This window comes from Phasianus colchicus, chromosome 8 (assembly GCF_987193195.1).
Source record: "Phasianus colchicus chromosome 8, bPhaCol1.hap1.1, whole genome shotgun sequence".
NCBI classification, from domain to species: domain Eukaryota; kingdom Metazoa; phylum Chordata; class Aves; order Galliformes; family Phasianidae; genus Phasianus; species Phasianus colchicus.
In genome coordinates, this window is record NC_143443.1 from 3,969,767 (window position 1) to 3,997,736 (window position 27,970).

Consider the following 27,970-nt stretch of genomic DNA (forward strand, 5'->3'; position numbering starts at 1 on the left):
ATGCCTGCAGGGATGGGGCATCCACAGCCTCCTTGGGCAACCTGTTCCAGTGCATCACCACCCTCTGTATAACCCCATATAACCAACCAAAAAATCTTGATAATTTACACGGTTATCTCCCAAGACAAGGAGTACACATCAAAGAATGTATGACTTAAGCCTTATTTTCATATACCCTGTTTTATTCTAAACATACTGATATTGCCTCGTATATAGAATGAACTAACTTTGCATCCTAGACAGTGAACTCTGCATTTTAAAAAGAATTTTACTTTAGTAGGAAATGATTTTAAATGTATTACTTAATACTTTTAATGGGTTACTATTCCGCAGTTATGGAATATTGAGTGTCATGTCTTCCAGTCAAAGCCCTTCTAATCTATTTCCCATTCTTGGTACAGAATACAGCTGCTTGGGCTTTGTTTCAGAGCTGCTTTGTAGCCATCATACATGTGACAAAATTGTCCTTTTTTAGAAGAATGCCTAAAGCCCTTCTTGGTGTCACTGAAAAGAAGCTGTACAGTAAAGGCGTCTTGGAATCTTCGTAAATCAACCAAAGCAAAACAGAATTTCAGTGCTACCAGGCTCTGTGCATGCTGTTATGGGTTGTTCTGATGCGGTATTTTGCAAGCTGCAAATGAGCAGTGGCAGCCTGGGCATATGACCTGTGTGTCTGCCAGCAAAAAATAAGGCCGTATGGCCAGGAAAATGATCAGCTACATCTGCGGCACATTGCTTGCTCTCTTCAGCAGAGTCTGGGCACTGAGCACAGCTGTTTGGAATTCCCGTTCATTCCTGCTCTGCTGCAGCACAAACCAAAAACCTGTACTTCTCATATAGTACCGGGTTTGGAATTTGTTTTCTACCATTACAGAGCTCAGTGCCATTCCATGACTGATAGTTTGGCAAGTCTGAACAAACTCCGTTTGTTTTGTTTTACTTTCTAAAAGGAAGTAATTCAGCAACCTGAAGCAGCAGCAAAAAACAATGTGCAGCAGTCAACATACCAAGTGTTATATAAATTTTATAGACGTGGGGGCAAAATTTGATACACTATGTTATAGAATCATAGAATGGTCTGGGTTGGAAAGAGCCACAATGATCATCTGGTTTCAACCCCCCCTGCTCTATGCAGGGTTGCCAAGCACCAGACCAGGCTGCCCAGAGCCACATCCAGCCTGGCCTCAAATGCCTGCAGGGATGGGGCATCCACAGCCTCCTTGGGCAACTTCCTCATGGTACTAAAGAAATCACCCTTTAGTTGATGCCAAAGCAGTATTCAAACATATGCAGTCCTTCAGCACTCAAAGACGTAGATGCCAAAAGCCTGAGCTTTACAAAATCAAAATGTCAAATGAACACAAAATAAATGGAACAGTAAATATAGGAGGATGACCAAATAGTAAGCTGCTCTGGTGTGTCGGTACAAAGGAATTTTACACGTGCATCATAACTTGAGAGATGGATGATTTATGATTCTAAAGTGGAGAATTAAAATACGGAGATCTTCAGAGCACCTTTAATCATCACCAGAGGTGCCCCATATTAACAATAAAATAGTGCCCTTTCTCCTTAAGGAGTATGCTCAAATAAGGAGCACTAAGCTTTAGGTCGCTTGGTTAAGGCTCACACTGCAGCATCAACAGCAGTACCTGACATAGATGTTAGCAACCCTCAGTCCAGGCAGGATCACAGAATCATAGAATTCTTCTGGTTGGAAAAGACCTTCAAGATCATCGAGTCTGACCACAATCCAACCATACTCCCCTGGTTCCATCTGGTTCCAACCCCCTGCTGTGTGCAGGGTTACCAACCAGCAGAGCGGGCTGCCCAGAGCCACATCCAGCCTGGCCTTAAGATCCTCTCTATTTTTTTTTCCTATTGTTTCTTCCCCTCCTGCCCACACGCATGCTTCAAATAGATACCAAGAAAAGAAAAAATAAAAGCCAAAAATCACTAGCCGTCCGCCAACCAGTGGGTGACAGACGCTCAGCTTTAAGCGCTCAGCCCCACGACCGGCTCCAAGGACGGAACAGCGCCCGGCGCACTGCCGCTCACGGCCAACCGCCTTCCGTGCGCGACGTGAGCACAATGGCGGCCACGCCGCTCCCACCGCGGCACCGGTGCCACAGCGAGGGCGCCCCCACAGCGCGGCCGCGGCCGGTCCCGCCCCGGAGGCGGGCGGAAGGGCCGGGCGTCTTTAAGGGCGGCCGGCAGCCGCTCCGCCCGTTCATTTCCTAGCGCACAGGAAGTGCGGCGGATGCGCGGCGGCGGGGCCCGCTGGTGAGTACGGCCGCCCCGCGCTTCGCTCCTCTGCGTGTCCGCGGCGTCCCGCGGGCTGCTCTCCCCCGTCTCCGCCTTTCCGCCCTGCCTCTCGCTGGCTGCGGGCGATATCGGATCGCATCGTTGTTATCGGGGCTGCTCTTAATCGTTCTCGCGTTGGGGGCCTTAGGGACCTCACTGGGCTCTATCTTCGTTTTATCTCCGCAATAAAATCCGTGTTTCTTCCTCCTCGTGGCCGTGTGGCTGCCCGTAGCGGCTGCCTTACCCGTACCCACGCGGCGGGTGCCCTGCTGGGGCTCCTCTGCCGTCCTGATGCTGCTGCACAATAGAAAACGACGTTGCCCCGTCGTTATTGCCGTAGTAATCCCGAAACCTGCTCGTCGATCGCAGGAATGCGGAGCGGAAGGAGAGGCAGCTGTCGAAGCGCACGGAAGGTTCAGCTTCACGCCGCGGCTGTTGGGTGATGTGCGGCGCGGGGATTTTCTTTTACGTTTGCTTTGTGATGGCTGTCGGTTGTTTGCTTGGCTTGGTTACTCGCTTCCCTGAGCTGCTGTGCTGCCCAGCCCTGGGCTGAGTGGAGAAGCTCTGAGAGCACAGCTACCTCAATGCACAGCGTGTGAGGTCACGCAGCAGCATCCCTTTTCTTTTGGTTCCCCTTAGGTTGTTCAATTCCCACCAGTTTTCTCCTTCCCAGAGTGCGGTAGCTCGAAGTTGTTATTCAGTGCAGTGGAACAAAACTTCAGGCCTCCCTTTACTTATTAGCTACACAGCAGGTCTTTGGGTACTGCCAGAGCTGCAGCTTGAAGCCGTTCCCAGCAGCTGTCAGTCGTGCCCTGTGGCGGGTGCTGGTGGCTGTGGGTCCCTCACAGCCCCAAGTGGGTGCAGAGCCCGTCGTGTGTCGGTCTGCACAACTTCCTTACCCCCAGCTCACAGAGGAGCACAGTGCTTTCTTGCTGTGGGACAGGCACAAACAGGAGTTGTTTGGCTTGCTTGTTGCTGGAGTTAACACAGGAACTTCTGTGTGTGGTTAAGATCTGTGAAGCTTGAATAGTTCTTTCCCTCCTTCACCCCCGTGACTCTGTTTCGGTGTCCTTCTCAGGCATTCATTTTTTAATATAAAAAATGAGTAAACAGGAAACCCAAGCCCATCATTAAGACTGCTGCCTCATGGTAGAAGTTGCATCAAGATGTTATTCCTGTACTCCAATTCCTTGCTTTTGAATTGCAGCCCTGGGCTGTGTTGCTTCCCAAGTGAGTGGGCAATGTCTGAGTGCAAACAGTCAGACAGTGAGCTGCCCTGCTGCCAGGAAACCCCCTGGTAGTTGGTGTGACATTTCTGTCCCTGCACCAGTCTGCTGCTTCCTGCTACAGCATCCAGGTGTCCTCTGTAAGCTGCGATGCTGAAATGGCACGAGGTTATTTTTTAAAAATAACCAAGCTTGGGTGAGGAAGGGGGGTGGAAATAAAATGCTCTTTTTTAATCACCGAATTGCACAATGTTTTTTCTTAACTCTCTGTCGTTATGAAGCAATCTTGGATATTTGCAGCATCTTCTCACTAAATACTGCTGAAGCAGGGCTGTGGAGGTGGGCTGGTGCTCAGGTTTGGGATAAGGGCTTGGGTGCAGTTGGAACTGGTAGGTGCTTTGCTTTCAGTTAGCTTTTTCATCCTCTGCTTTCCTGCAGGACTGTGGCCCTCTCTCTTGTTTCTAAACCTTCAAAGATCATGGCAGAGAGTAAATGTTTGGAGAGCTTTGGGTTTTTGTTTGGTGCTGTGAATGGGAAAAATCATAACTAGTGTAAATCGTAAGTAACAAAGTGTTCACAAGGAATTGTAATGCTTATGTAGGGTAGTGGGGATATGCCATCACACCTCAATTATTCCTGCAGCTCAGAACAACAATTTGCACAAGTGCACCTCTGTTTGCCAGAGCAGTTTCATTCTGAATGGTGACTGAAGACATCCTAGCACTGTCATGAATGCTGTTGTTTATTAGAAAAGCCTGCAAGTATAAAGTGACTTAAATGTTCTGAATTATTTTAGTAAGCCTATTAAAAAAAAAAAAAAAGGAAAAAAAGAAAATAGAGGTAGGAACAATAACAGCAAGTCGTAGCTCTCCTTGTTATGAGTGTCCTTAGGTGCAAAGGAGTTGGCACAGAATGCTGTGTGAGGCCTTTTTAGGTGCATCTCTGCTGCTGTTTAAGCTTGTTTTAGCTACCTTGCAAGTAGGTCTGCTGGTTTCTTGCATTCAATAAAAAATGCAGACAGATCAGGTAGCTTAATAGTTCTTGGGTATCTTAGGTCTTGTGTGTTCTGAACTGGTTGTGCCAAGAACAAGGTCGGAGTAACCGGATGGCCAGTGGAGGCTGGAGGTAGCTCAAAAATCGAGTGCTTAAGGGAAAATGTTAGCATGCTCACTTGGTTCTGCCTCCCTGCTGTCAGCTCAGCATCTCGGGGCTGTGCTGTGGGTTTGTGTTGTGGCAGTGTGGTGGTGGTGACAAAGGGCAGCTCTGCTTCTATTCTCATTTCACCTCCTTCCTTTGCTGGTCATGTGGGTGGGTGCTGAAGGGCTCATCTGGTTCTCAGTCTTTCTTTCCCTTCTGTTCTCCTTCGTGTTAAATAGTATTAGTTCAGTGGTGAAGAGCATCTGTAAGAGGATCCATTTCCTTCACTGGGCTTTCTGGTGGAGTTTCTGCTTGGGCAGCTTTCCAGGAAGCTCCTGGGGTCAGTGTACATTTAAGTGCCTGCAGTTAAGATGCCCACTAACTTCTGTGTTACAGCAAGTAACAATTCACCTTACCAATTGGTTATTTCAGTAGATGGAGTGGTGGGAAAGACTTGGGCATTTCTGAGTAAGTTTGCAGTAGGTGACAAGAAAAGGTGGAATTGCAGAGCTGGTGCAGTGTTTGGCTGCAGAGGTGGTTGGATTGAAGCTGGAGAGGGCTGGCAGGCGCTTGGAACTTTTCCCAAAAATTGATGATTATTTTCTTGTTCTTCCTCTGACTTAGTGCAGGGAGCTGCTTTTCAATGTAATGATGTTCCAGTTGTAGAACACAGGTGAAATGCTTTCAGGGCTAATGAATTGTCTGGAGATGGATCCTGCCACGTGCATAGCAGCTGTCACAGATGGAGGCCTTTCACTGAGCTGGGCAGCATTTGGCATTGTGCAAAGGTGAAATAGTGCAGTGCAAAACTGCCAGGAGCTTCAGGTAACCCTAGAAATGCTTTGCTTGCAGGTATGAAATGTTTCCAAGTAGAGCTGCTAAGCAGGTTTATTTTATCCCTATATAAATTCTGGCTTGTTGTGTTTAGCTTTGGTGGCAGATGAACATCCACCTCAAAATGATGTTCATGTGGCTACATTATTAATCATGTTTTTTTTATTAAAGTAAGACAATAGATTAGCACTTTTATAAATGAAGAGTTGTAGGGCTCCTTCAAAGGGTTGTGTAGGGAGCTGTGTTAGTTTGTTGTCTAAGTTAGGGTTTGGGAATAAGGGTGACTGTCCCAAGGTAATCTTGCAAGGAGAAGGGATCCCAGTGATTAATCAGGTGCCAGGTGTAGGAGCAGGGCTGTTTCCAGCTTGCTGGTGTCTATCTCCAGGAATCTGCTTAAGCCTAAGTAGAGGCTGAGGTGCTACAGTGCAGAGATGCTGTAAGCAGTAGGGTAGGTGTTTGGAGCCTTGTTTGGGAGTGTGCTGTCTGGGTTAATATCTGAGAGCTAGCTGTAGCAAGGGCAGGTTTTCTGCTCCTCCCTGTTGAAGTCTCTGGAGTTTGCATGTGCGTGTTCACCAGAGAAACAGAAGGAATAGGTGAGGGTAGTTCTGCTGGGCTGGGGTTTCCCTGCTGCAGTGGTGAGGCAGTGTGGCACTGGGTTGCTGGAGTTGAATCAAAGCTAAGGGATTGAGGTAAGCGAAGTTCTGCTTTGGGGCGTGCTCTGAGAACACAGAACGCGAGTTGTGAGTTGTGAGCATCGTTAGGGTCTCTGGAGTTGCATAGAGGGGTAATTCCATCAATTCTATGAGGTGACTGCTGTCCCAGAGGAGTGGCCTGAGGTCTTTTTTTTTTTTAACTTAGGCATAATCCCTTTTAACCTTTTGGGTACCGTTCCTGAATTCAGCGAGTAGCTGAGCCTTTGAGTTGCACCTTGCTAGGTGAAAAAGAGGAAAGGGGTAAGGGTTTAAGGTGTTGTCTGAACGGACCAGAGGGGGCATGAAATGTTAAAACAGCGTAATGGTTATTGCCAGTAGCACCACGTGTCAGATTGCACTTGGAATAAACACTTTGTGATAAGTGTCTGTAGAAACAAGTTATCTTTCCCTGCTGAGAAGTAAAAACAATTGCACATGGTCTCTGCTGGGGGAAGGAAGGGAGAAGCTGGGGATGCTGACCAACTCCTGTGCCAGTGCCCCACGCAGTGCTCAGCTCTGCCTGAAAAGGAGAAAGATAGGTGGTCCTTGTGTCCCAAAGGCTGCCTTCAGGGACATGAAAAAACAAGAAGTGATGGAGCCAGGGTAATGTGAAGTGTGAGAGAGGCTTCAGGGTTTTTTTCGTACTGATGTCTTTTTCCAATGCAAGGCATTTTGGAGAGAATATCAGGATAAATAGCTCTGACAGGCTGCTAGCTACTCTCCTTCAGCTCTTCTAAGAACAACTTTCTCCTCAGTTACAATGTCAAAATGAAATATGATAGATGATATAAGTGCATCTGGCTGTGCTTCTGGAATGCACCAGATGTTTCTCAATCATTTGGCTTCCAGCTTTCATTTCTGGTGACATATTCATGCTTGACTTATGCTGGAAATGGAACCTTAGCTACCACTGGAACTGTTAGCTCTTCTCAAAGTACTTGTGGGTCAGGTTCTTCCTCCTGTCCTACTTCTGTGGGCTGAGGAGTAGCCAAGTATCCCAGTTGTGATACTACACTTGAACTCAAGTTAGCTGCATTAGAAAAAGAAAACGAGAAATGAAAATAAGACCTGTAGAATGATTTTTTTTTTTCTTTTCAGGATTCCAGTATCAAATTGTATTTTAAGCAGGCTTTAGTTGTTTTAAAGGTCACAGTTCTCCAGTGAAACTGTTATGATGAAATTTAAGTCAGTACCTTTATGTTTCTGCTTCTAAGGCTGATAATAATCAGAAGTGTTTTTAAGTGATACGTAGGTGCACATGAGAATTGAAATTCTCAATGTCTTGGCTTGTGCTGCTACGGTTTCATTTTAACTTGGATTTGTACCTCTGTGAGAAAACCACGTCTGTACTGTGGAAGAACTATTGAAGAGGAAAAAAATCCATTTTGTCCCTAGGAGTGAGTCTGCCATTTCATAGCATCATAGAATGGCCTGGGTTGAAAAGGTCCACAGTGACCATTTAGTTTCAACCCCCTGCTATGTGCAGGGTTGCCAACACCAGACCAGGCTGCCCAGAGCCACATCCAGCCTGGCCTTGAATGCCTGCAGGGATGGGGGATCCACAGCCTCCTTGGGCAACCTGTTCTGTTGTGTGTTTCTTAGATGCAAGCTAATTAACTGTGCAACTATCAGGCAGAAAACCCTGGCTGAGGGTTTTCCTTTACAGTTTTGTGGTTTGGCAGAGATAAAAACAAAACTGTACACAGTAACTACGTGTTACCTATCTTTGAGATGCTCGGAGTATATGATCTCTTTACCTCCCATGGTGGGGACTAGTCCTATGGTTTTGTGTATGAACTCACTGGATAACTCTCCTTTACAAATAGCACAGGTGGTTACATAATTTGGAATATGTACACTGTCTTGATTTTCTTACACTGAGATCTTGATAAATAAGTATTGAGACAACAGAAGCAAACTTAATATGGTGAGTATGGTTGGATGGGTACACTTGAGTAAAATTGTTTCCAGAAAACACACCTTTCTTGTCTGTTTCTTTCCTGCTGCATTCCCACAACCAATTTCAGTCGTTCTGTGGTTTTCTTTTTATTTTTTAATACATACAAAACTGCTTCAGTGAAAATGTAGTTATGCTGTGCAAATACTATGTAATCAAGTGTAGTTATCTTCTGGGGTTCTATAGCATTTGCTGCAGCATACTTGTCGTGTACAGGGATATGTTTAACTGGGGCTTGTTGAGATTTTTAAGTGTGTTTTTCTGTTCTGTGTACGGTTATTCATATAATGGCTTTTTTATTCACGTGTAATTGCTTTTTTCCCCCTAAAATAGGCTATTTTCCTGCACACAAAAAAATATCTTCTACAGTGTTATCTTGTTTTGAAGACTGCTGAATGTTGAGAGTTCTATTTATATTCGTGGCAGCCGTTGCTTGATCGTACTGAAAGGAGCGTGAAGGTTTCACTGCATACACTCTAACAGAGACAACCGTGCATTCTGGTAGGCAAGCTGAAGTTACTATAAAATCTTAGTCTTGCTTGATCAGTACTCCTTGGTAATGCAGCTGGCCCTTCATTCTCAATTGGTTGTGCAGTGTTGCATGCACTACTATGAAGCATTGGCTTTGAAGAGTGGCACACTTCAGCTGGTAGAATATTGGCTCTGTGTGATTTCCTGCCATCTTCAGCCTTAAGGAGAGCTTCGCTGATCCTTGTGTGAAGGTAGCAACTTGTATTTCCGTTTCTAGGCGAAACCCTAACATTGTATAAGGTGGGTGGAATAGGTGTAGTTGCATAGCACTGTGCTTCCTTAAATTCCCTTGCAATAGGAGGAAGACGACTTGCTTCTCTATTTTGGAGGGGTTTTTTTAATGTCTTTTCATTTAAAAAGGGAAATAGTACCCATAGTAACACACAAGCACACAAATAATACTAACTTAAGAAAAAGCTGTGTAAAATAGGGAACTTAGTTGTTATGGAAGCTGAAGCTAGTGGTTGCTTCAGGATACCTGTTGGATAATTTACAACCTCAAGAAACCACTCCAGCTAGTCTTATGCAGGGCACTTTAGGTCAGCGGTTACTTGCCAAGAAGATGGCTGTCTCTATTGAAAACAGTTAAACAACTGAGGTGATTTTATTTCTTGACATTTTCAACCATGAGGATGATGAACAACTCAGTTAAGATAGCTGTTTGGGTGTCTAGATTTGACTTCCATTCAGAAGTTTCTGGATAGCTGGGCTTGCTCTGGCTTCCACTGAAACAAACAGTAGGATCCTGTTCGTAAGTCCATTGTTTACTTTGAGTTAAGTATAGAAGTAAATAACAGGAATGACCTTGTTCTTTCATTTCAACTGTGTACTGTACTCCAGTTTGTGTAGGAACAGTAGATACCAGGACAAACAATAATTTGCTTCCTTCTACGAACTAAGCTATTGCTGGTATGCTTGAGCTCTTGATAATTCATCACAGGCTTTTCATAATGTATTCTGTAGCTTCTGTGTGGGTGTTGGGTTTCTTCCACCTCTTGAATTAAAAATGAAGCAAAATCTTCGGTGATCAGTGTGCAGTTGTCATCCTTCCCCTGCCCAGGTGGGAGGCTGGCTGTGTCAGTGCTTGCCAGTGGGAGCTGCCAACAAAGAAATGCAGGGGAGACCAAAAACACATGTGGTTGAATACGAATGATGCAAAGCATTATCTCATGTTGTTAGTTGAGCTGCCCAGTGAGACTTGCTATTGCAACACAAATGTGATGCATGTTACTGTCAGGAGTCTGTGGTGTGGCTGATGGGCTGCATGCAGCCACTTGACATGTTGATCAGCCAAGTGGAGCTGAGAAGTTTATAACAATTAAGGATCATAGAATCACAGGATGGCCTGGGTTGAAAAGGACCACAATGCTTATCCAGTTCCAACCCCCTGCTGTGTGCAGGGTCACCAACCAGCAGCCCAGGCTGCCCAGAGCCACATCCAGCCTGGCCTCAAATGCCTGCAGGGATGGGGCATCCACAGCCTCCTTGGGCAACCTGTTCCAGTGCCTCACCACCCTCTGGGTGAAAAACTTCCTCCTAATATCCAACCTAAACCTCCCCTGTCTCAGTTTAAAACCATTGCCCCTTGTCCTTTCACTATCCACCCTCATAAGCAGCTATTGTCCTTCCTGTTTATACACTCCCTTCAAGTATTGGAAGGCCACAATGAGGGCTCCCTAGAGCTTTCTTCAAGCTAAACAAGCCCAGTTCCTTCAACCTTTCTTCATAGGAGAGGTGCTTGAGTTAAATTGCAGGTGCAAACTATAAGTCCGGCGTCTGAAAGATACCTTTCTGCTGAAACTATTGTGTTCTGTTTCAGGGGTGCTGTTGTGTGCTCTTACAGGTTGTCTCCTATGTGGTATGATCCATGTGAGCATGCTATGGTAATGTGACTTCCAATGGGGATGCTGGGATGATTAGGTAAGAGGCCAATAGGTAATTCTTAGAAATGGGTAATTTTAAGAGCTTACTGGAAGATAACAGCTCTTGAATACCTATCAGATAATGTGAGCGGCAAAGCTTGAGGTCCGATGTGGTGGGTTGTAATACTGTATTGGGCACTGAACTTGAAAAATAATAATAATAATAATGAAAATAAGCTTCTGCCCAGTGGAAGAGGCTGTGATGTAAATGGGTGTAATTGTGATGCACCCAGCTTTCCATTCTTCAGTATTTGGCCTAAGGATGTGAAGTAGTTGTGATTTTTTTTCACTTTCCTGCTGGCTTGCTTGATTGTAGATCTTGCTCTAAGTAGATAGTTATGTCCAGCTTTTCCTGTCCAGCAGAGTGAATGAGTGTGTGTGTGCAGGCAGCCTGGAGCAGAGCTACAGCTGAAAGCAGATCTGTCCCAGCTGGGATAATAACATGTTGGTTACGGTTAGCCCAGTGTGAGGGTGAGAACCAGATGAAAGATTAGTTCTCACTTTTCTCAGAATGCTGTGCCCCCTAACTCCTATCGGATGATTTCTTTGCTTTTCCCTTTCTACTAACATTCCCAACAGCAGGAAAAAAATGAGTTTGGTACTCTTTTGCTTAGAGCTGTGCAACACAACCTTGGAACAGCTTCATTTGGCTGTCCTGTGGCTGTAGTTCTTTGGGCTGCTGAAGAACACAGTATGCATTTCTGCATACTGAAGGTTTGGTTTGAGGTTTTTCATTCTAGGATTTTATGCAAAGAATCTCTGACAACAGCAGTGATGAACTTGTTGCATTGGTTTCAACAAGTGAGGAAATAACTGCTGGTGCAGCATTCCCAAGCAGTAATGGGAGACTTTCACTGAGAACAGAATAAAAGGAAATATTCAAGGGATGGTGTTAGATCTCAAGCTTTCGTTACACATCTTGCCAAGGAAGGAAGTGTGTGTGCGTATGGAGGGATTTAAGATGGCTAATGTCTGTGGCATTGTGGGCGAAATTACAAATTAAAAAAAAAAACCAGAAAATCAGATGGAATTTCATAGTTAAACTGACCATCTATGGCATGTTGAATGGAAGTGGCATGTCTGAAGCACATGGTAAAATGAGGAATGTCTTTGCAGACCGGCATGAAGTTAAAGCAGTGAGCTATTTTGTTACACTGTGAGCATGAATGTTTCCCCTCTTCAGAAAGAAGGGGAAATCTGCATCCTCTACAATGAGGTGCCCAAACGGAGTGCTAATACAATAAAAACGAATTTAAAAGCATTTTCTTTTACCATGCTGATCTATTCCCTTGTGCGTGGAGAATCAGCAAGCTCTTTGGTAAGGAACAAACATTTCCATAGTTGAATATACATAAGGCCTGAGAAATGCAGGAAGAATAACAACCAGTTGATTCTGGAAAAGTAGCAAATCTTTGTCAGTGTTGTATAAGCCTCAGAGGTCTCACTGCAAATATTTTTGTTTTGAAAGATTGAAATGAAGCAAAATATCAGCATCTGCAATTAAAATTTGATCTTCAAACAATGGAATACTGATCATGGGAACTTGCACGAGTACTTTTTCACAGAATCACAGAATGGCCTGGGTTGGAAGGGACCTCCGGGATCACGAATCTCCAACCCTCCTGCTAGAAAACCTTATTCTTTTTATGTATTTTAGGATGAACCACATTACACTGAATTAACTTTTCTGGTGTGATGCATTTGCTCATTTATAGGCTTGTTTCACAGCTTGCTTTCTCTTGTAATAATCTTCTGCAGTTTGGGAGTAATTCATGTGATTCTTAAGATGGTGTTGTGCCAGGCCTAACGTGTTAGCGAATTTAGGTTGTATGTTGGGAAAATTTTGTTCTAATAAACTCTTCAATTCTCTTGATGCTCAGAAAAGACAGAGGAGAGGCTTAATTTATTCAAATAAAGGGAGAGTGCACTGGGAGATCCCTCTGTGGGGTGTCTCAAAATATCAGAATCTGGAGATGGCTTTTAATCTGAACTACATGATAACTCTGTCCTTTCCTGCATTCCTCATGGACTGCAGAACTCTGAGGTTACAGACCTCCTTGTTGGCCTAATCATAGAATCATAAAACTGCTCAGGTTGGAAAAGACCTTCAAGATCATTAAGTCCAACCTCACCCTAACCAGACTACCCAACTCTAAAACCCTCTCCTAAATCATATCCCTGAGCACCGCATCCAAATGGTCTTTAACACATCCAGGGATGGTGCCTCAACAACCACTCTGGGGGGTGCTTAACAACCTTTTTGTAAAGCAGGTTAATGTGTGTTCCCCCCTGTCTTAGGCCTGCATTAAGTCCAGTGCTCAAGTTTAAGTTGACTGTAGACCTTAGTAACTACAACCTTATTTGCTGAGAGTGTACAGATGGAGCAGGAAGGAATTTGCAAGCTTCTGCACAGCAACTTATGAGCAAGGGCATCTCATTCACAAGTTTGTATAAATGATTATATTAGCAAGGGCATCTCGTTGGCAGGCCTCTAATTGAATGGTTTTATTTTCTAGGGAATCTTCAAGCTTCTTATCCACATATTTAGAGATAAAAGAGGATAAAGATGCTGTTCCAGGGGATGGTGCCTTTTGGTACTGTTTAAGTGTTATTGGAACTGTTAGGTTTTGGGAGCCTTTTCAACAGGCAGCACGCTTAAAGTAAATAAATGAGGAAAAATTCAAGCCCTTTGAGGCACAAATCTGACTCATTTGATTCTCTCTTTGCAAAGTGACACTGAAAACATACAGATACATCTAGATGGTTTCAGTCCCACTGTAACAAATTAACTTAAACCTTCAGATGCCATTTAAAATCTCAATATTGAATGCAACCAGTTGGATAAACATTCCTTGCATTCACAGGACCAAGGGAAGTGGTAGTGGGAAGAATGCCTGTTGTTTAGTGTTGCTCTAAAATTGTCAGTGTCCAGGTCTATCTCTGCAAAAGTCGTCTTAATAAGATTGTCACTAGCTTGCTAGGAAAGGGTTATAAGTAATGAGGTATAATTAGAGCCTAGAAGGAAAAGAGTCAGTGAGCTCTCTGCAGTCCAACACATGAACTTTATGTCCTGGCAGAAAGGGATTTGTTATTTCTCTGCTCTAAGTACCCCTGAAGGCAGTGCTCCCTAGAACACATCTCTAGTCCCAGTAGACAAGGCTCAAAAATCAGCTATTCCTTGTCATCTTCTGTTATTGCATTGATGATGCAATGGAAATGGCTAGTGTCTGTTGGCGTGCTGACTTCTCCTAGTCCACCATAATGATGTACGTTTGGCCACAGTGAAGAAACTAATTAAGAACAGAGTTGTTTTTTCATGACTCCTTGCTGTTGTCTGATGGAGTCGTTATCTCCGTTATCTCCCAGTGCACTTTGCCCTCTTAACACCCATCTGTTTTCACCTCTTTCTAAGAAAAGAATAAGACTTAAAGAAACTTAGTGACACAGCAGGGTTGAACAAAAGGCATTTTATTGATAGGTCAGAGGACTGAATATAGGCCTCATGCTAATGCCCTGCCTTCAGGACTTAAGTATTGCTTAATAACAGCCCACGGAATGGGAGGCTTCATGACTTAAGTGATTCTAAACTAGAGGTTGTGAAGAGCCAAATCCGGCAGTGGTTTGCAGCTGCCTGCACTGCCCATCACTATGCTGTACAGTGGCAGCCTGAATCAATTAATGCTGTCTCTTCACTATAAGTATTAGTCCCTGGTTTCTGCTGTCTGCTTTCATTTTTCTTAAGCAATGCTGTAGAAACGTGCACACTGCTCTTTGAGTTCTGCTGTAACACTTAGCCTTGTTTCCTGTCATGTTCCCAGTGCCGAAAGCATCTCTTAAGGATTTGAAAAGCTGCTTGCTGTGCTGATAAAATAGCTGTGTTTGGGTATGCAGTGGTGCTAAAAGTGCTGTTCTTGATAGCGGTAATAAGGCTACGTAGTAAAAATAGCTGAAACTGCATTTGTCCATGTTTTACTCAAGCCAGACAGTTTGACCACTTCTTCAGTAGGCCTTGACTGATCTGAGATGTCTCAGCTATGTGTGGTATGGCCTTGCTGCAATCTAGCATTTATGTGGATTTAAAGAACTACGTGATTTTTCATATTAGTAATTGTGGCTTCACCTCCTGCTTTCTAACAGAACCAGAATGCAGGAGGAAGTGTGTAGTAACACCATACAGGCAATTCTGTATTAAAGAACATTTGGGATGTTACTGCATCACTTCTGTTAACTAGTTCTAGCCTGTAGGCTTTTCTCTTTTCTGCTTTGACTCACCACATCTGGACCAGGGTTTTCAGTCTGAAGATACCTCTGGTGCTGTAACATGAGTTCAGTAGGGAGAGACTAACTTCTGACTTATTTAGACTTCAGATGTCTTGCAGAGTTCACTTGGCATGCCTATTATTTGTGACCACTAGCTTCACGTGAGTACTGAGAGCTTTGGCTTCATATAACTACTGCTTTTAAGCTGCTGTGAGCAAAATCTCTACGTAAACAATCTAATTTATATTAAAGTGGGTCATAGGCAGGGATTATTGCGCTAGCAGTATTGTAATGTTTTCAAGTAGTCCTGTAGGCTTCATCTGAAGTGTGAAGCTCCTGCTAGGATTTGTGTATGATATGCCCGGAAATGCAAGGAAGGTAACCACCAGTATTGGTGATATAAATCATGTATTGAATCTTTAGGGCTTTGCTTGCAAATGATGTTGCTTAATATCATGATGCGCAGTGCCTGGTGCTCACTGAAGGTTATCCGTGTGCTGGAAGCTGGCTGAGAATGGAGGAATATTGCAAGGACACATGAGATATGTTGCAGGAATATAATCTATAGCATAATAAACAAATGAAGCATGTTGTGGCAACAGCTTTATTTTTATGTTCAAGAATGGTAGAACGACAGATTTGGTGATTGGTGGCACTGACAGATAGCAATCTGCACAACCCATGTCTAAATAATATTGTCGTGTGCTTTTTTTATTTCAGCAGTATATTGAAGTTACACTGAAGCTCCAATTACACAACACAGTCTGAATGCATGCAGGGCAAACAGATTGCTTGGATAAGTTGTAATCAGCTTTGCCTACTTTTTAGCACCAAGTTTTAAAGCAAGTATTTTATTTGCCCTAGGAAGTAGAATCACATAGATCATGCTTTATTTCTGCTGCATCCTCCTTTCTTCTTGCCTGTTTATGCTTCCACTGAAGTAGGCCCATGAACTGTTTTGTTCACTGTTGTTTTTGGTATCCTCCTTTTGTGTGACTGACCTTTTTGTGGGTCTTTCCTTGCTCTGCTCTCAGGGGATCGCTGATTCCAAGTGGCAGCACCTCTTTGCTCTCTCTAAACTGAATGGTAGAAATGGTCGTCTGATGAAATGGTAGAACTAATTGTCTGAAGCTCCCTTTCTTCACTTGGGAATCTACATTTGTAATTTAAATTCTGTTCAGTTTGCCTTAATCTGGAATGACGGTTTTGTGAACTTTGGTATTTAAGTCCTCAATACTTTATTCATGAGTGAATAATTATTCCCTAAAAGATATTTACTTAAGTAAAAGCGAATGGAAATACAAATTGCTGCTGCTGCTTCAAAATAGCTCTTGGGTTTTTTAGATGAGTAGGAAGGGCATGTTTTCTCTTGGTTTTTATCCTTCCCACAGGAAGAAAAAAAAGGAGTGGAGGAGTGATAACTCGATGAGAATAGTGTTGTAGCTAGCACATTTTCTGGAAAAGAGTGATATGAACACTATGTCAAAGGGAATAACTGGGTGATGCAATGGAAAGAAATGATGTTTTGGCTTACCTATTTTCCTGCCTCTTCCTGCTGCAATTCCTTGCATCTGTGTTATAATTTCGTTGATGTGTATTTGGAATGACGATGAATGCTTTGTAGTTCTAATAAGCGTCTTTCTTTCATTTTAGGTTCTGTCTTCATTTTGCTGACTCAAACCGCAGATTCCAAGGGGAGGAAAGAGAAGAATAAAATACTGACGTGCCAAAGGAAAATGTCAGACTAGCCAATGGCAATTACCATTACTGACCTGTAGACTTCTTTCACAGTGGGAAAATGAAATGCTGTAGATTCCAAGCTTTTAAAATGTCTTACGCAGACTTTCCTCACTGAATTTCAACTAGGCTAAAATCTCACCACTTCTGTTAGGAAATGGAAGTATGATTGCTGGCTGCTGTCTTCCTTCTTGCTCTCCTTTAGCAGTTTTTTTGGTCTGGGTTAAGAAATCCTAACCTAGTTGTATGGCTTCAGCCAGATATACCGTTGATGGTCATGGATGATGTAGGAACCTGTGACTTATGGCTCTGCTATGACACTTGATTAGGGAAACTGGTCATGTGCTACATTATCAGACCTTGCAGTAGCACTTAAGCTCATGATTTTTTCAGGTTCCTAAGAATTGAATTCCGGGGTGATGTTCCCCAGAAGGCATGAGCAGTTAAGTTGTCTTTTTTGTTTGGAGACAGAGATAAGATGAGAATGCCCAGAAGAGGCTTAGTAATTCAAGCCAGGACTCGTTGGCTGCTAGTGGGCATTGCTTTTCTATTCAGTTTAGTCTTGCTCATGTATTTGCTCGAGTGCGCCCCACAGACAGATAGCAATGGGTCTTTACCTGGCATTATGGGTGAAAACATGGGTAAAGAGTACTATCAGGCTCTCTTGCAGGAGCAAGAAGAGCATTATCAAAACCGAGCTACTAGTCTGAAACGTCAGATTGCCCAGTTAAAGCAAGAGCTTCAGGAAATGAGTGACAAATTGAAAACTCTGCAGGATAAAAAGAGCCCCAAGGTCAACGGCGTGAACTACCAGGGCACCAAAGAACAAGCATCAAACGATCTCCTAGAGTTCCTTCATTCCCAGATAGACAAAGCTGAAGTGAGCGTGGGGGCGAAGCTGCCTAGTGAATACGGCGTCGTTCCTTTTGAAAGCTTTACGTCCATGAAAGTGTTCCAGCTGGAGATGGGGCTCACTCGGCATCCGGAAGAGAAACCTGTTAGGAAGGATAAACGAGATGAATTGGTGGAAGTTATTGAGGCTGGCCTGGAAGTTATCAATAATCCAGACGAAGAAGATGATGACGACGGAGTAGGAGAGAGGCAGCTGTATAGCGAAAATGACTTTGTGGAAGGTATGTCTATTAGATGCTTTCCAGCCAGTTAATGAAATGTCACCACAGGCATTTAATGTTCACGTTTAAGGGCTTTTTTTACCTACTCAGTTATAGTCTTGAACAGTAATTAAGCAGTAAGAACTTGGATTTCCTGCAGAGAATACAACTGCTTCGTTATGTTGTGTTCCGAATAGGAAGCAAGTTGTCCATTTCCAAACAGGGGTTTCACAGGAAGTGAGTAGGGAAAGCTGTAACTGCTTAAAATATTGATGCATTCGTAACTGATTTAAGCATCTTTGTTGCAACTGCTAATTGTTTAGAAGTAATTGAAAGATCTCTAGAGAAACCGGTTGCAGTGGGAGGGGAAAACTGACTCCTTTTCCTGTAGAGTTAAGCTGCTTGGCTGTGAAGGTGCAGGGCATTTTCTTCACTCATCTCTACACCACCTCCAGTTAATAGTCAGGCTTCTGACTCATAGAGTTGGCATGCTCATACTGAAGAGAGCTATTGGTAGACTGGTAAGATTTGGTCATGTCACCTTAAAGCCTCTTCACTGTTTAATAGTTACGAGGTCTGCCACGATGTGCAACCTTGAGCTGGGAAAAGCATGCAGATAAATTAAATGGAAACAGGGGACTGTTAATATGAGTATTTCAGTTTACTTGTTCTCTCATCTCCTCTTTCAGCACCTGTAAATTTAATTATGGAGCATTTTATAGTAACCAATACAATCATAACACTTTCCACGCTTACCAGCATGCTAAAAAATGCATTACCTAAAATTCCTGTAAAGCTTGGCTTTCAAAGTACAATGTAATGCTGGTCAAGATTATTATCAATAACAGCCCTGGTACTTGCATGTCTGTATTTACTGTACTAAATACAGTTCATGCTTCCATAAAAGTAAAGTTTGAACTGTGCTACAAACAAGAGCACGAAGGGATTTTGAATGGGTTTTGGTTCTCAGCAGTACTGATATCTGTACTATTAAGCAGATCTGTTGGAAAAGGGTACAGTTAGCTTTGAAATAATCAGTCAATAATCAAAGATGATGTAATTGCTCTGTAGTTCAAAAAGTTGGGAAAAAAAAAAAAGCTCAAAGTTTAACGCAGGACTCTTCTTTCAGGAAGGTGAGTCTGGATATAGGATCCAGTTAGTTGTGTCATATAATATAGCCAGTGCAGCATTAGGCCCTTATTGGGGTATATTATCTGGAGATTGTCATTCTTGCCGTGTCTTATTGTTTTATTTCTGAGGGTACAACTGCCATTTTTCTTTGTTTCACATATTGCTTATGTTCTAGGGGATTTTTTAAGCTATACTGAAGTAGACATTCATTCGTGTTAGTATATTAACTTCAGTGGCTGCAGATGTCTGTGGAAGAAGGTCTGAGGACCTTAGAATCGTACTTCATACCTCTACTTCCATTTGCACCAGTGTATTTATAGTTGTCTTTGGAAATTAAACTTATTTCTTTTTGTTCTAAAGGCAATTTTTCCAAGCATAGGTTACTGCATGTGTTTTTGACAGTTCCTGTGCTTAAATGATGCATTTTTGTGCTATAGCTTATGCACATGTGTTAGCAGTGTGCTGTAGTGATGTATACCACCGTCTTGTCCTTCAGGTAGAAGCTGTGGGATGTGTGGGTGTTGTGCTTGTGTATGTGGAAAAAACAACTAGCTAATTTAGTTACTGGGCAAGCAAAAAAAAAAAAAAAAAAAAAGCTTGTTAACTGTTTTCTGTTGTTTCAAAACTTCAAGTTAAGAAATAGACCCAGCTGCTTGTGGGTCCCCCAGATCTCTGACACTGTAGCTCTCTGACTGGGGCCCTTGTGTGCTAGCTCACTTGTCAGTGTCTTGGTACAAGTCCAGGTAGAAAGTTGATGCTTTCCATTTTGGAAAACTCTGCTCCCTTAAGTTATAATAAACTGTTTGGTTCAAATTTCATTGGAGATTCTGTGTCGTCTGAAATAGGCATCTTTGTTCCTGTAAATATCCAAAGAGCACTATTTAGTGAAGTAGGATTGTTCAATTAGAGAAGCAGTTTGCTCGTGCTGGCTTTAATTTAAGCATATGGTTCATCCTTTGTTGTCTTTTTTCCAGTTGTTCACTGTTTTCTTCAATAAGGGATTCAGGACTAAGACTAATTTTAGGCAGTTTGAAACAGGAGGCTGTATGTGTGGGTTTTACTTAGTGCTCAGTGGCAGAAGAGAAAACATGATAGTGTAGTAGCTAATTCCTAGCCATCGCATTTTAATATAGATACTTGTTTACTTTTTTGTTTATTTTAAATTACAGAAGTGTTTCTCAAAACTAACACACCTATTAAGAGAAACATACATCCAGGCTGGATGTGGCTCTGGGCAGCCTGGTCTGCTGGTTGGCGACCCTGCACATAGCAGGGGGTTGAAACTGGATGAGCTTATTCAACTCAGGCCATTCTATGATTTTATGAGTTTACCCACAAAATTCTGCCCCAAGCATAAGCTAAGCTAGAACAGGCATGTTTCTCCTAGCAAATTTCCACCTCAACAATCTTAGGCTGCATAGGTAAGAATTTGATTCTGGGAATTATTTCAGCTTCTTTCCCAGACATGTCCACTACTGAAAGTTGAGCTGTATAACAACACCTTGGGTGCACTTTGAGGTATAGTAGTTAATCCTTAAAAAATTTGGCTGTGTAAGCATGTCTAGGATGCTCATCTTATAACGGATAATCTTGCCTAACAGTATCTCAACATCAGCACTATGTACACAGCTGTTTTTCTTCACTTGCATAGCCTTTGAGGCCCACTCAATGGAGTATCGCTGTCTTGGTTTATAAGAATATTCCACATTTTTTTCTTATTTTATTTCAGGATTCACTTACATTGGAATTGCATTTCACAGCGAAGATGGTAACTTTCCTGTTCTTTATTCTCTTGTCTGTGCTTAGGCCAAGTTACTACAACCACACGGACTGTTGGCAGACTTAGAGCAATAACGTGAAGTTTAAAATAAATAATAATTTAGAAAAAATTGAATGAATGCACTGCAGTGTTAAAGGTACTTCCTGAAAGCTACAGCGTGACTTCTGCATGAAACTCAGCTGACTTCTTTTGAAAAGTAAAATAGCAAATTTCTTACATCTGTAGAGCTGTATTTTTTGTTTTTACCCTTTTTGCTGTGGTAAAATTCTCATATTAGCAGAAAAAGATCTGGCCTAAAAGTACATGATTGCCTTTGTGTGATAAACACTCCTGGTGGGGCTTAAGTTTACATTTCACTTAATTTCACAAATGAAAGTATGTCCATCTGCAAACAGTGAACGTAATTGATGATTTGGGATTTCTAGGATAGTGGTTGATTAAAATTAGGAAACTTGATCTGTATATTATAATACTGAGAAGAGGAGATGAGTAAGAGAGGAAGAACATAGTATCAGTTATCCATCCAGTTTCTTCAGAAGCCTGTGGTATTTAAATCTTGAATAGTGATGAGAAACTCTGCGAGCCTTTGTGAACATCTGGCCTTCTACTGCCCTTTCTGATGCACTCTGCATTAACCAGCTTAGTTTGTATGGAACGCATTAGGTTGAGAGATCTTCTGTTCAACAGCCATTCAAAAATAGTTTTTGCAAAATAGAGGTTTTGCATTATGCACAGGTTAATTAGTACTTTGTTAGTGTCTGACGATAGTCTTGCTATTGAGCGACTACCAGAATCTGGGTGCTGTTTGGACTTGCTTCTGTTTTGCCAGCTGGAACAGGGCCGAGTCCAGAAGCTATTTAGGTTTGAAACTTGAGGGAATATTCCCCATCAGAGTTGAAGCTCTTAGGGAATCCTTGCCATCCTGAGCTGTTTGTCATCCAAATGACCCCTTTTGGTATGTTCTAAGAAATTGGCTGGTGTCCTGAGAGCTTCGACAAATAACTGTAACATGAAAAATATTACTAATAAATTCCATATACCAAACATTTATTTAGTTGCTTTCTTGATAACTGGAAAAAAAAAAAAAAAGTATTCAAAGCAATGGACAAAAAGCTTTTGGCTTTAATAGTGCTTGAATTCCCAGTATCCTTAAGATCCAGTTCGTTTGGTGAGAAACGGAGCTCCACAAAGTGAGTAAATCTTCTTGGACCAGGAGTAACGACTGCTAAATTATTTCTGCTGCTTTTTAATTCTCTCCCTTTAGAGCTCTGTCTTGGATGGCAGCCAGAATATGCTAGTTGGAAGGTGAGTTAGTTTTTTATGATGTGAGTGAGTCCTGGGCGTTACACTGAACGTAGTAAGCAGTAGAACAGATGCTGGTTCTTTTGGTCTGTTCTTACTTTTGTTTTCTGTGCACGGAAGCTTTAAACTCATAAAGGTAATCAAATCAGTAGATTACCTAAGGAGGCTCACTCTTAGTAAGGGCAGTAACTCTGGAAGGATGTACAGTTGTGGAACGGGTAAGATGTTGAAATCCAAAAGTTTGGAATTCTGTATTCCAACTATTGAGTGCTGACAGGGCCATGTGCAAAACTGGGTTTGTAAAATACTGGTGTAACTGTACAAAACTATTTCATCATTATTGATCTTTTTATTTTGCCTTGTACCCGACCTCTTTTATACTCTGTTAGACTGTGATGTAGGTTGATCATTTGATTAAAGGTGTGCATTTTATCAACTTCACTTAGCCATTTTAGCATAATTTTCATCTCTATGTAGCTATTGGATGCCGGAGAAAAGGAATGTAATAATCAGTACTGAATTCTAGTATATACAGGAATGCTGGTATAATGTCTGTGCTGCGTATCACGAGAGGACATGTGAAAACACTTGGCATCAGTAGCCAAGAAGCTCTTTGCAGGGTCCAGTGCTTGCTCAACAGTGGGATGGAGTGGAAAAACAACTGTGAGGGATTTATGTGCTCTCTGCTTCTAACAGTCAACGCTGGATCTTCACTGTTTCAGTGAAACAGGCTTTATGTAATTTCCAGTTAGGAAAAGCACAACTGTTTCAAACTAAGCTTGAAAATGTGCCTCTTTCATGTAGCTTTCTGTTAACAAAGGAAGTAATGCAGGTTTGTTTGTCTTGAAGGTGTTTGGGGCAGATGTAAAACAAGGGCAACAAGAAAGAAAATGGGAGAGAAACTGGGGGGTCATGGTAGGAGGCTTAGGGAAAGTATTTTGGGCAAGTAAGTAGGAGAAACTGTCATTTCTTCTTAGTCTGAGGTTAGTGTGAAGTAGTATCAATACAGGATTAGCTATGCAGAGCACAGCCAAGTCTTCTGATGAGTCTTGGTCTTTCCCATGGCTTAGAATTGGAGAGGCTGTTTGTTGTGGCCAAACTGTTGTTCCTTAAATGAAAGCAGTCAGCTAACTGAAATAGTTGTTCTGAGTGGGGTAAATTCTCTAATGTGCATGAGGGGTCTTAAAGTAAAATAATTAACTAAAAATCTCAAGTAAGTAATCCTGGTTACAGAGGACTTGTATTGTTTTATCAATTAGTGCTGTTAGCTTTATAGGAAACTTCTGCCTATGTTCCTAGAAAACGGTGGATATGGTAAAACACTACTGTTCCAATTAATGGGATAGAAAACAGTAACTAATGGTCAGCAGTGAAAGTTTTACAGCATTCCAGCATTTTTTACATGAATTTTTTTAGGTAGCACACATTAGATTTAACAGGCTTTTTCAAGCTACTTAATGTCATTTTGCTGCTCACAGTTTTGTTGTTATTGCTAGCCAGATCATGTCAGCTATTGCTGTGGGCTAGCATGGGGGAAGATCCTTACCCAACAGTTAGAGAACAGATAACACTGGATTTCATCCTTCCTTTTTGATAGCAAATAGCTGATTTCCTTTTCGGTTGGGAAGACCCACCTCTAATTATGTTTGAGAAGTATTTGGGACCACAAAACTTAGATTGGTCTCTAAGAAGCAGAGGGAGCTGGAGATAATTTGTTATTGTTCTTGAGATCTGTTATAAGAATGTAGGAGACTGAGCTTGACTTGTGGTGGTTTGTTGTGATGCTTGACTTCAATAATTACTTTTCTGACTTATTTTTCAGGTTACTATCGTACAGAAAGAGATAAAGGGACACAATATGAGCTGTTCTATAAGAAGATGGATGGCATGGAGTACAGACATGTCACGTTGTTCCGACCGTTTGGACCCCTCATGAAAGTGAAAAGTGAGACTGTCGATATTTCTAGATCAGTCATTAACATTATCGTCCCTCTTGCTGGAAGAACTGAAGCATTTGCACAGTTCATGCAAAACTTCAGGTAGGTGCATGAGATTATGTAGTGAGCTATGTTGCTGACTTGAAGGATTTCATTTTGAGAATGAATTTCTTTTCTGACAGATTTGTGACAAAACTAATCATTCCAACATTGCGTGCAGCTGCCTGGGGATGTTTGTTATTTCATCCTATTGCATGGAGAAAATTTTCTTACCAAAAGGAATTGAGGAATTCACAGGCAGCACCAAACCCCTCTTAGAGTGTATGACGGGGCTGTTGTGAGCCTGGGCACACATGTTGTTGAACATTTTTGTGTTTTCATCAACTTTTGAGCTCCTGTGTATTGGATCTTTGTGGTTCAAACATAAAAATGGGGGAAGAAGGGGGGAAAAATTTGCTTTCTTCAGTCTGACCAGAATACGTACATCTGGTAATACATCTAAACACAGTATTTTTAAAGCATCTGAGGCAGCTATAACAGTGCAAGCCGTAATTAACATCAGCTCATCTTCCTGCTTCTAGGGATGTGTGCATTCATCAGGATAAGCGTATCCACCTCACAGTGGTGTACTTTGGACAAGATGGTCTATCAGAAGTAAAAACCATTCTAGACTCTGTATCTAGGTAAGTGTGTCAATACAAACTTTTAAAATCTTCTCGTTAAAGATTGAAACAATACGAAGAAGCAGTTTGCTGTCAGTTGCAGGCTAGTAGGAAAATAACTTCATTTTGGTTGACATTTTACAGCTGAAGTTGCAAAATTCTCCTTAAAACCACTAAAAATCAAGTTTCACAAATCAAGATGAGCAGCAGTGGCTTTGAAGTTTCAGCCTGACAGAGTGAAAAACTACAGGGCTGAATCTTGCTGTGAATATTCAGTCATAACAACAGACTTCTAAGAGCTGAAACTTTTTTTTGAAGTGGACTCTGGATAGTCATTTCATTGGAAAATGGGTTTTTATTTAATGGTAAGAAAGAAAAATGATTGGCATCAGTAGTCAAGGGAGGTTAGTCAGCTGCAGAGTCTGAGCAGTTGAGCTTCCCTCTCGGTCCTCCAGGTAATATGTAGTGAGTCCCTTTTCCTCTGCTGTAAAACAACTCTAAATGAAGTATTTTGTCACGACTATCAGAGCAAATAGCTGTATTATAAAATTGCTACGTGTTGCTTTTTTTGTTTTGTTCCAAGGGTAAGTATAATCAGTGAAACAACAGCCCTGCCTCACCTTTGGGTTGGTTAGTAGTGTCTGTATTGTCTAACTAAGGAGCTCCTGCTCTGGCCTGAGCTCTTGTTCTTTGTTCTGAGCCCATGACCAATGTTATGAGCCCATAAAGTTTATGAACTTAGAATGGGCACAGACAGCATTGTTACTGCCTTAAAATGTCACAGTGAGTTTATCTGGCATGCATGGAAATTTTTTAGGAAGCAAGGAATGCTTCTGTCTTACTCCCATAAAGCCTGCATGACACACAGCCTGCAGAGTGCTGGCTGCTTCTGTTTCTGGGGCACTTTCTGCCACCTGCTGTGTTCCTTGTGAGACTTGCTGTTCCTCTAACAAGAAGTCAGGCTCAGAATGGCAAACTCACAAAGCAGGTCATTACCTGATATCTTTTCAGTGGTATTACTGTTGAGTATTTTCACTCTGTTCTCTTCAGGAATTTTCCTCTGAATCAGACACACGCTTTGCCTGAAAACATTTGTTCCTCAGATGTATTTCCAACCCCTCGTTGCTATTCCTTTGCTCTCATGTGAAGAGCTCAAGCATGCACACTACTGGTCTTGAAAGAGCAATGGAAAGCAAATTGACTGGGTCGTGTTGGCATCGATATATAGATGACCTTTTGTCACATGAGTTTGGTGGGAAGCTTTGTGTTTGTCCTCCTCTCAGACTTGGTGAGGATGTTAGAGGAACAGACAGAGCTGTTGCCTTAGGAATTTAAAATAATACAAGTAACCAGAAGGCCTCTTAAATCTGTTTAAATTATTGTTGTAAAGTGAAGTTAGGGAATAAGACTTTTTGCACTGTGTGCAGTCTGCTACTTGAAACACACAACTGAGTGTAACTGATATTCTTTTCTCATCCTGGTGTGTTATAATAGGATTTTCAAAACAGCTTCCGGAGTGACGTTACTGTGAAATGCTGAGAAAGTATAAATAGGCCCTTCTGACCCACATAAGGATTAATTTTGGGTTTGGTTTGATTTTCCTTCTAGAGAAACTAACTTCCACAATTACACGCTCGTCTCTTTGAATGAGGAATTTAACCGTGGCCGGGGACTGGACATGGGTGCCAGAGCCTGGGAGAAGGGCGAGGTCCTGATGTTCTTCTGTGATGTTGATGTTTACTTCACAGCCGAGTTCCTCAACAGCTGTCGCTTAAATGCTGAGCCTGGTAAGTTCCTTTAAGTTGTCTTGGTTAGCTTCAACTGATCTGAATTGCATGTACAGAAGGCAAACTTGAGATATGGACCTTAATAATACCATGCAGCTAGGAAAATGAAAAAATACTCTGTGCAAAAAAGAAAACAGTATTTGATGGAGAACTTCTTTACATTGAGGGTGATGGAGCACTGGAACAGGCTGCCCAGGGATGTTGTAGAGTCTCCTTCTCTGGAGACATTGAAGAGCAGCTGGACACCTTCCTGTGTGACCTTATGCAGAGAACATGCTTTAGCAGGGTGGGTTGCCCTCAATGGTCTTAAGAGGTTCCTTCCAACCCTTATGATTCTGTGCGTGTTTAGACTGAGAAATAACTTTTGCCTTAGGGTAGCTTGTCTGAAGAATGCACTGTACTTTTTTGTACAATAAGTGCAGTTTTCACATTCTTTCAAGTTTTGGCAGTCTAAAAGAGAGCCGGACAATTGTTTTAGCAATCAGACTGCGTGTAAACTTGTGACAAAATGCAGTGCAGGGCTTATTGTGGAAAGTGTTTTTTTTTTTTTTTTTGTTGAACCTAAGTCTCTAACAAGCTTTTCTTCTCATGCTTTCAGTTGTATTGCTGAGACACATCATGAGTGCTTTACGGTAGAGCTAAATAACATGGTCCTTGCAGGAACTGAGCTAGGGTTCTGCATTTCCCTCCTAAGTTCTGAATTCTTCTGACCACTTTACCTGACTTAGAGGCTTATTCTGCAAGCTTTTGCAAAGACGGATAAAGCTTTCTTGAGTTAATAAGCATGCTAGTTAAGGCCTTCTCGTGTCAAATATTGGTGTTGTTTCTTAATGCTTAGCGTTGTTCCAGATTTCTTGTGGCCAGAAAACTTTCTCCAAATGTCAATTTGGAGCGAACTGGTAACTTCTCAGATAATTCACAGACAACAGAGTGCTATAAGGCAGATGTTTGGGTTCTAATTTCTCTTTGCCTCCTGTCTCTGTGCTTAGTTAACTGAGTTGTATATGTAATTGGAAGAACTTGGGAATGCCTCGTGAGCTTTCTCATGAAAGGGATTTTGCAAGACTGTTTACTAATTTATGCTGACAGTTTGTCATCTCTGCTTCAAGGAGATCTGAAACCATTTAGTCCACATTCAGAGCTAATATTCAAATCAAGGTTCTGGGAATTCCTGTGGGCTGCCAGTGTTAACCTTTAGATGACTGGCTTAGCAAGAGGTTTTTGAAGGACTTTATCAGGCTTTGGGAAAAGGCACGGAACTGGTGTCCCAATGTTCAAGATGGTCAAAATAGTAAATGTTCTTTTAGAGAGCATCTTGGAAATGTGCCTTTATTTGCATACCCTGCATGTTATGACCTTGCCTCTTTGCAAATGTTACGTGCGATTTGGCCTTCAGTGCTTTTGTAGGTTTACTGTTAACCATTGGAAGACGATAAAAATCCCTGCAACAATGTCTTGATGTATACATGCACAGTCATTATGTGAAGATTATATATAGTTGTACATAAAGATGTACATCTAAGTATAGATGTGTACATGTTTTCCCTAGCCAACCCCCCCGCCTCTGGCTCACAAGATGCCAGACTTCCTGAATGGAAAATCCTAGCAGTTTGACCTTAGATTTATTTGTTTTCATGTGATGGCTAATAACGGATTTTC

General features: G+C 42.2%; 1 protein-coding gene and 1 long non-coding RNA gene across 4 annotated transcripts in view; one reads left to right on the top strand and one right to left on the bottom strand.

Moving 5' to 3' along the window:
• The first annotated feature begins 2,179 nt into the window (after window positions 1-2,179).
• Window positions 2,180-27,970, top strand: part of CSGALNACT2 (chondroitin sulfate N-acetylgalactosaminyltransferase 2) — a 30,474-nt gene continuing 4,683 nt past the window's right edge. Inside the window, exons 1-7 of one of the 3 annotated variants that reach the window (XM_090144741.1) lie at window positions 2,248-2,283; window positions 8,484-8,651; window positions 10,525-10,601; window positions 16,517-17,733; window positions 23,748-23,964; window positions 24,444-24,545; window positions 26,133-26,311. In XM_090144741.1, the coding sequence (XP_090000867.1) occupies window positions 17,079-17,733; window positions 23,748-23,964; window positions 24,444-24,545; window positions 26,133-26,311 (1,153 nt within the window). In that variant the 5' untranslated portion in view covers window positions 2,248-2,283; window positions 8,484-8,651; window positions 10,525-10,601; window positions 16,517-17,078. Of the gene's footprint in view, window positions 2,284-2,318; window positions 2,749-8,483; window positions 8,652-10,524; window positions 10,602-16,516; window positions 17,734-23,747; window positions 23,965-24,443; window positions 24,546-26,132; window positions 26,312-27,970 lie in introns of those variants that run through there. The other 2 variants (XM_031602499.2, XM_090144742.1) reach the window with 2 other exon arrangements.
• Window positions 24,567-26,221, bottom strand: LOC116234736 (uncharacterized). The gene is made up of 3 exons (XR_004168185.2): window positions 26,143-26,221; window positions 25,521-25,606; window positions 24,567-25,008 (listed from the first exon to the last, which is right to left on the bottom strand). It is a non-coding gene; the product is annotated as an uncharacterized LOC116234736 (long non-coding RNA).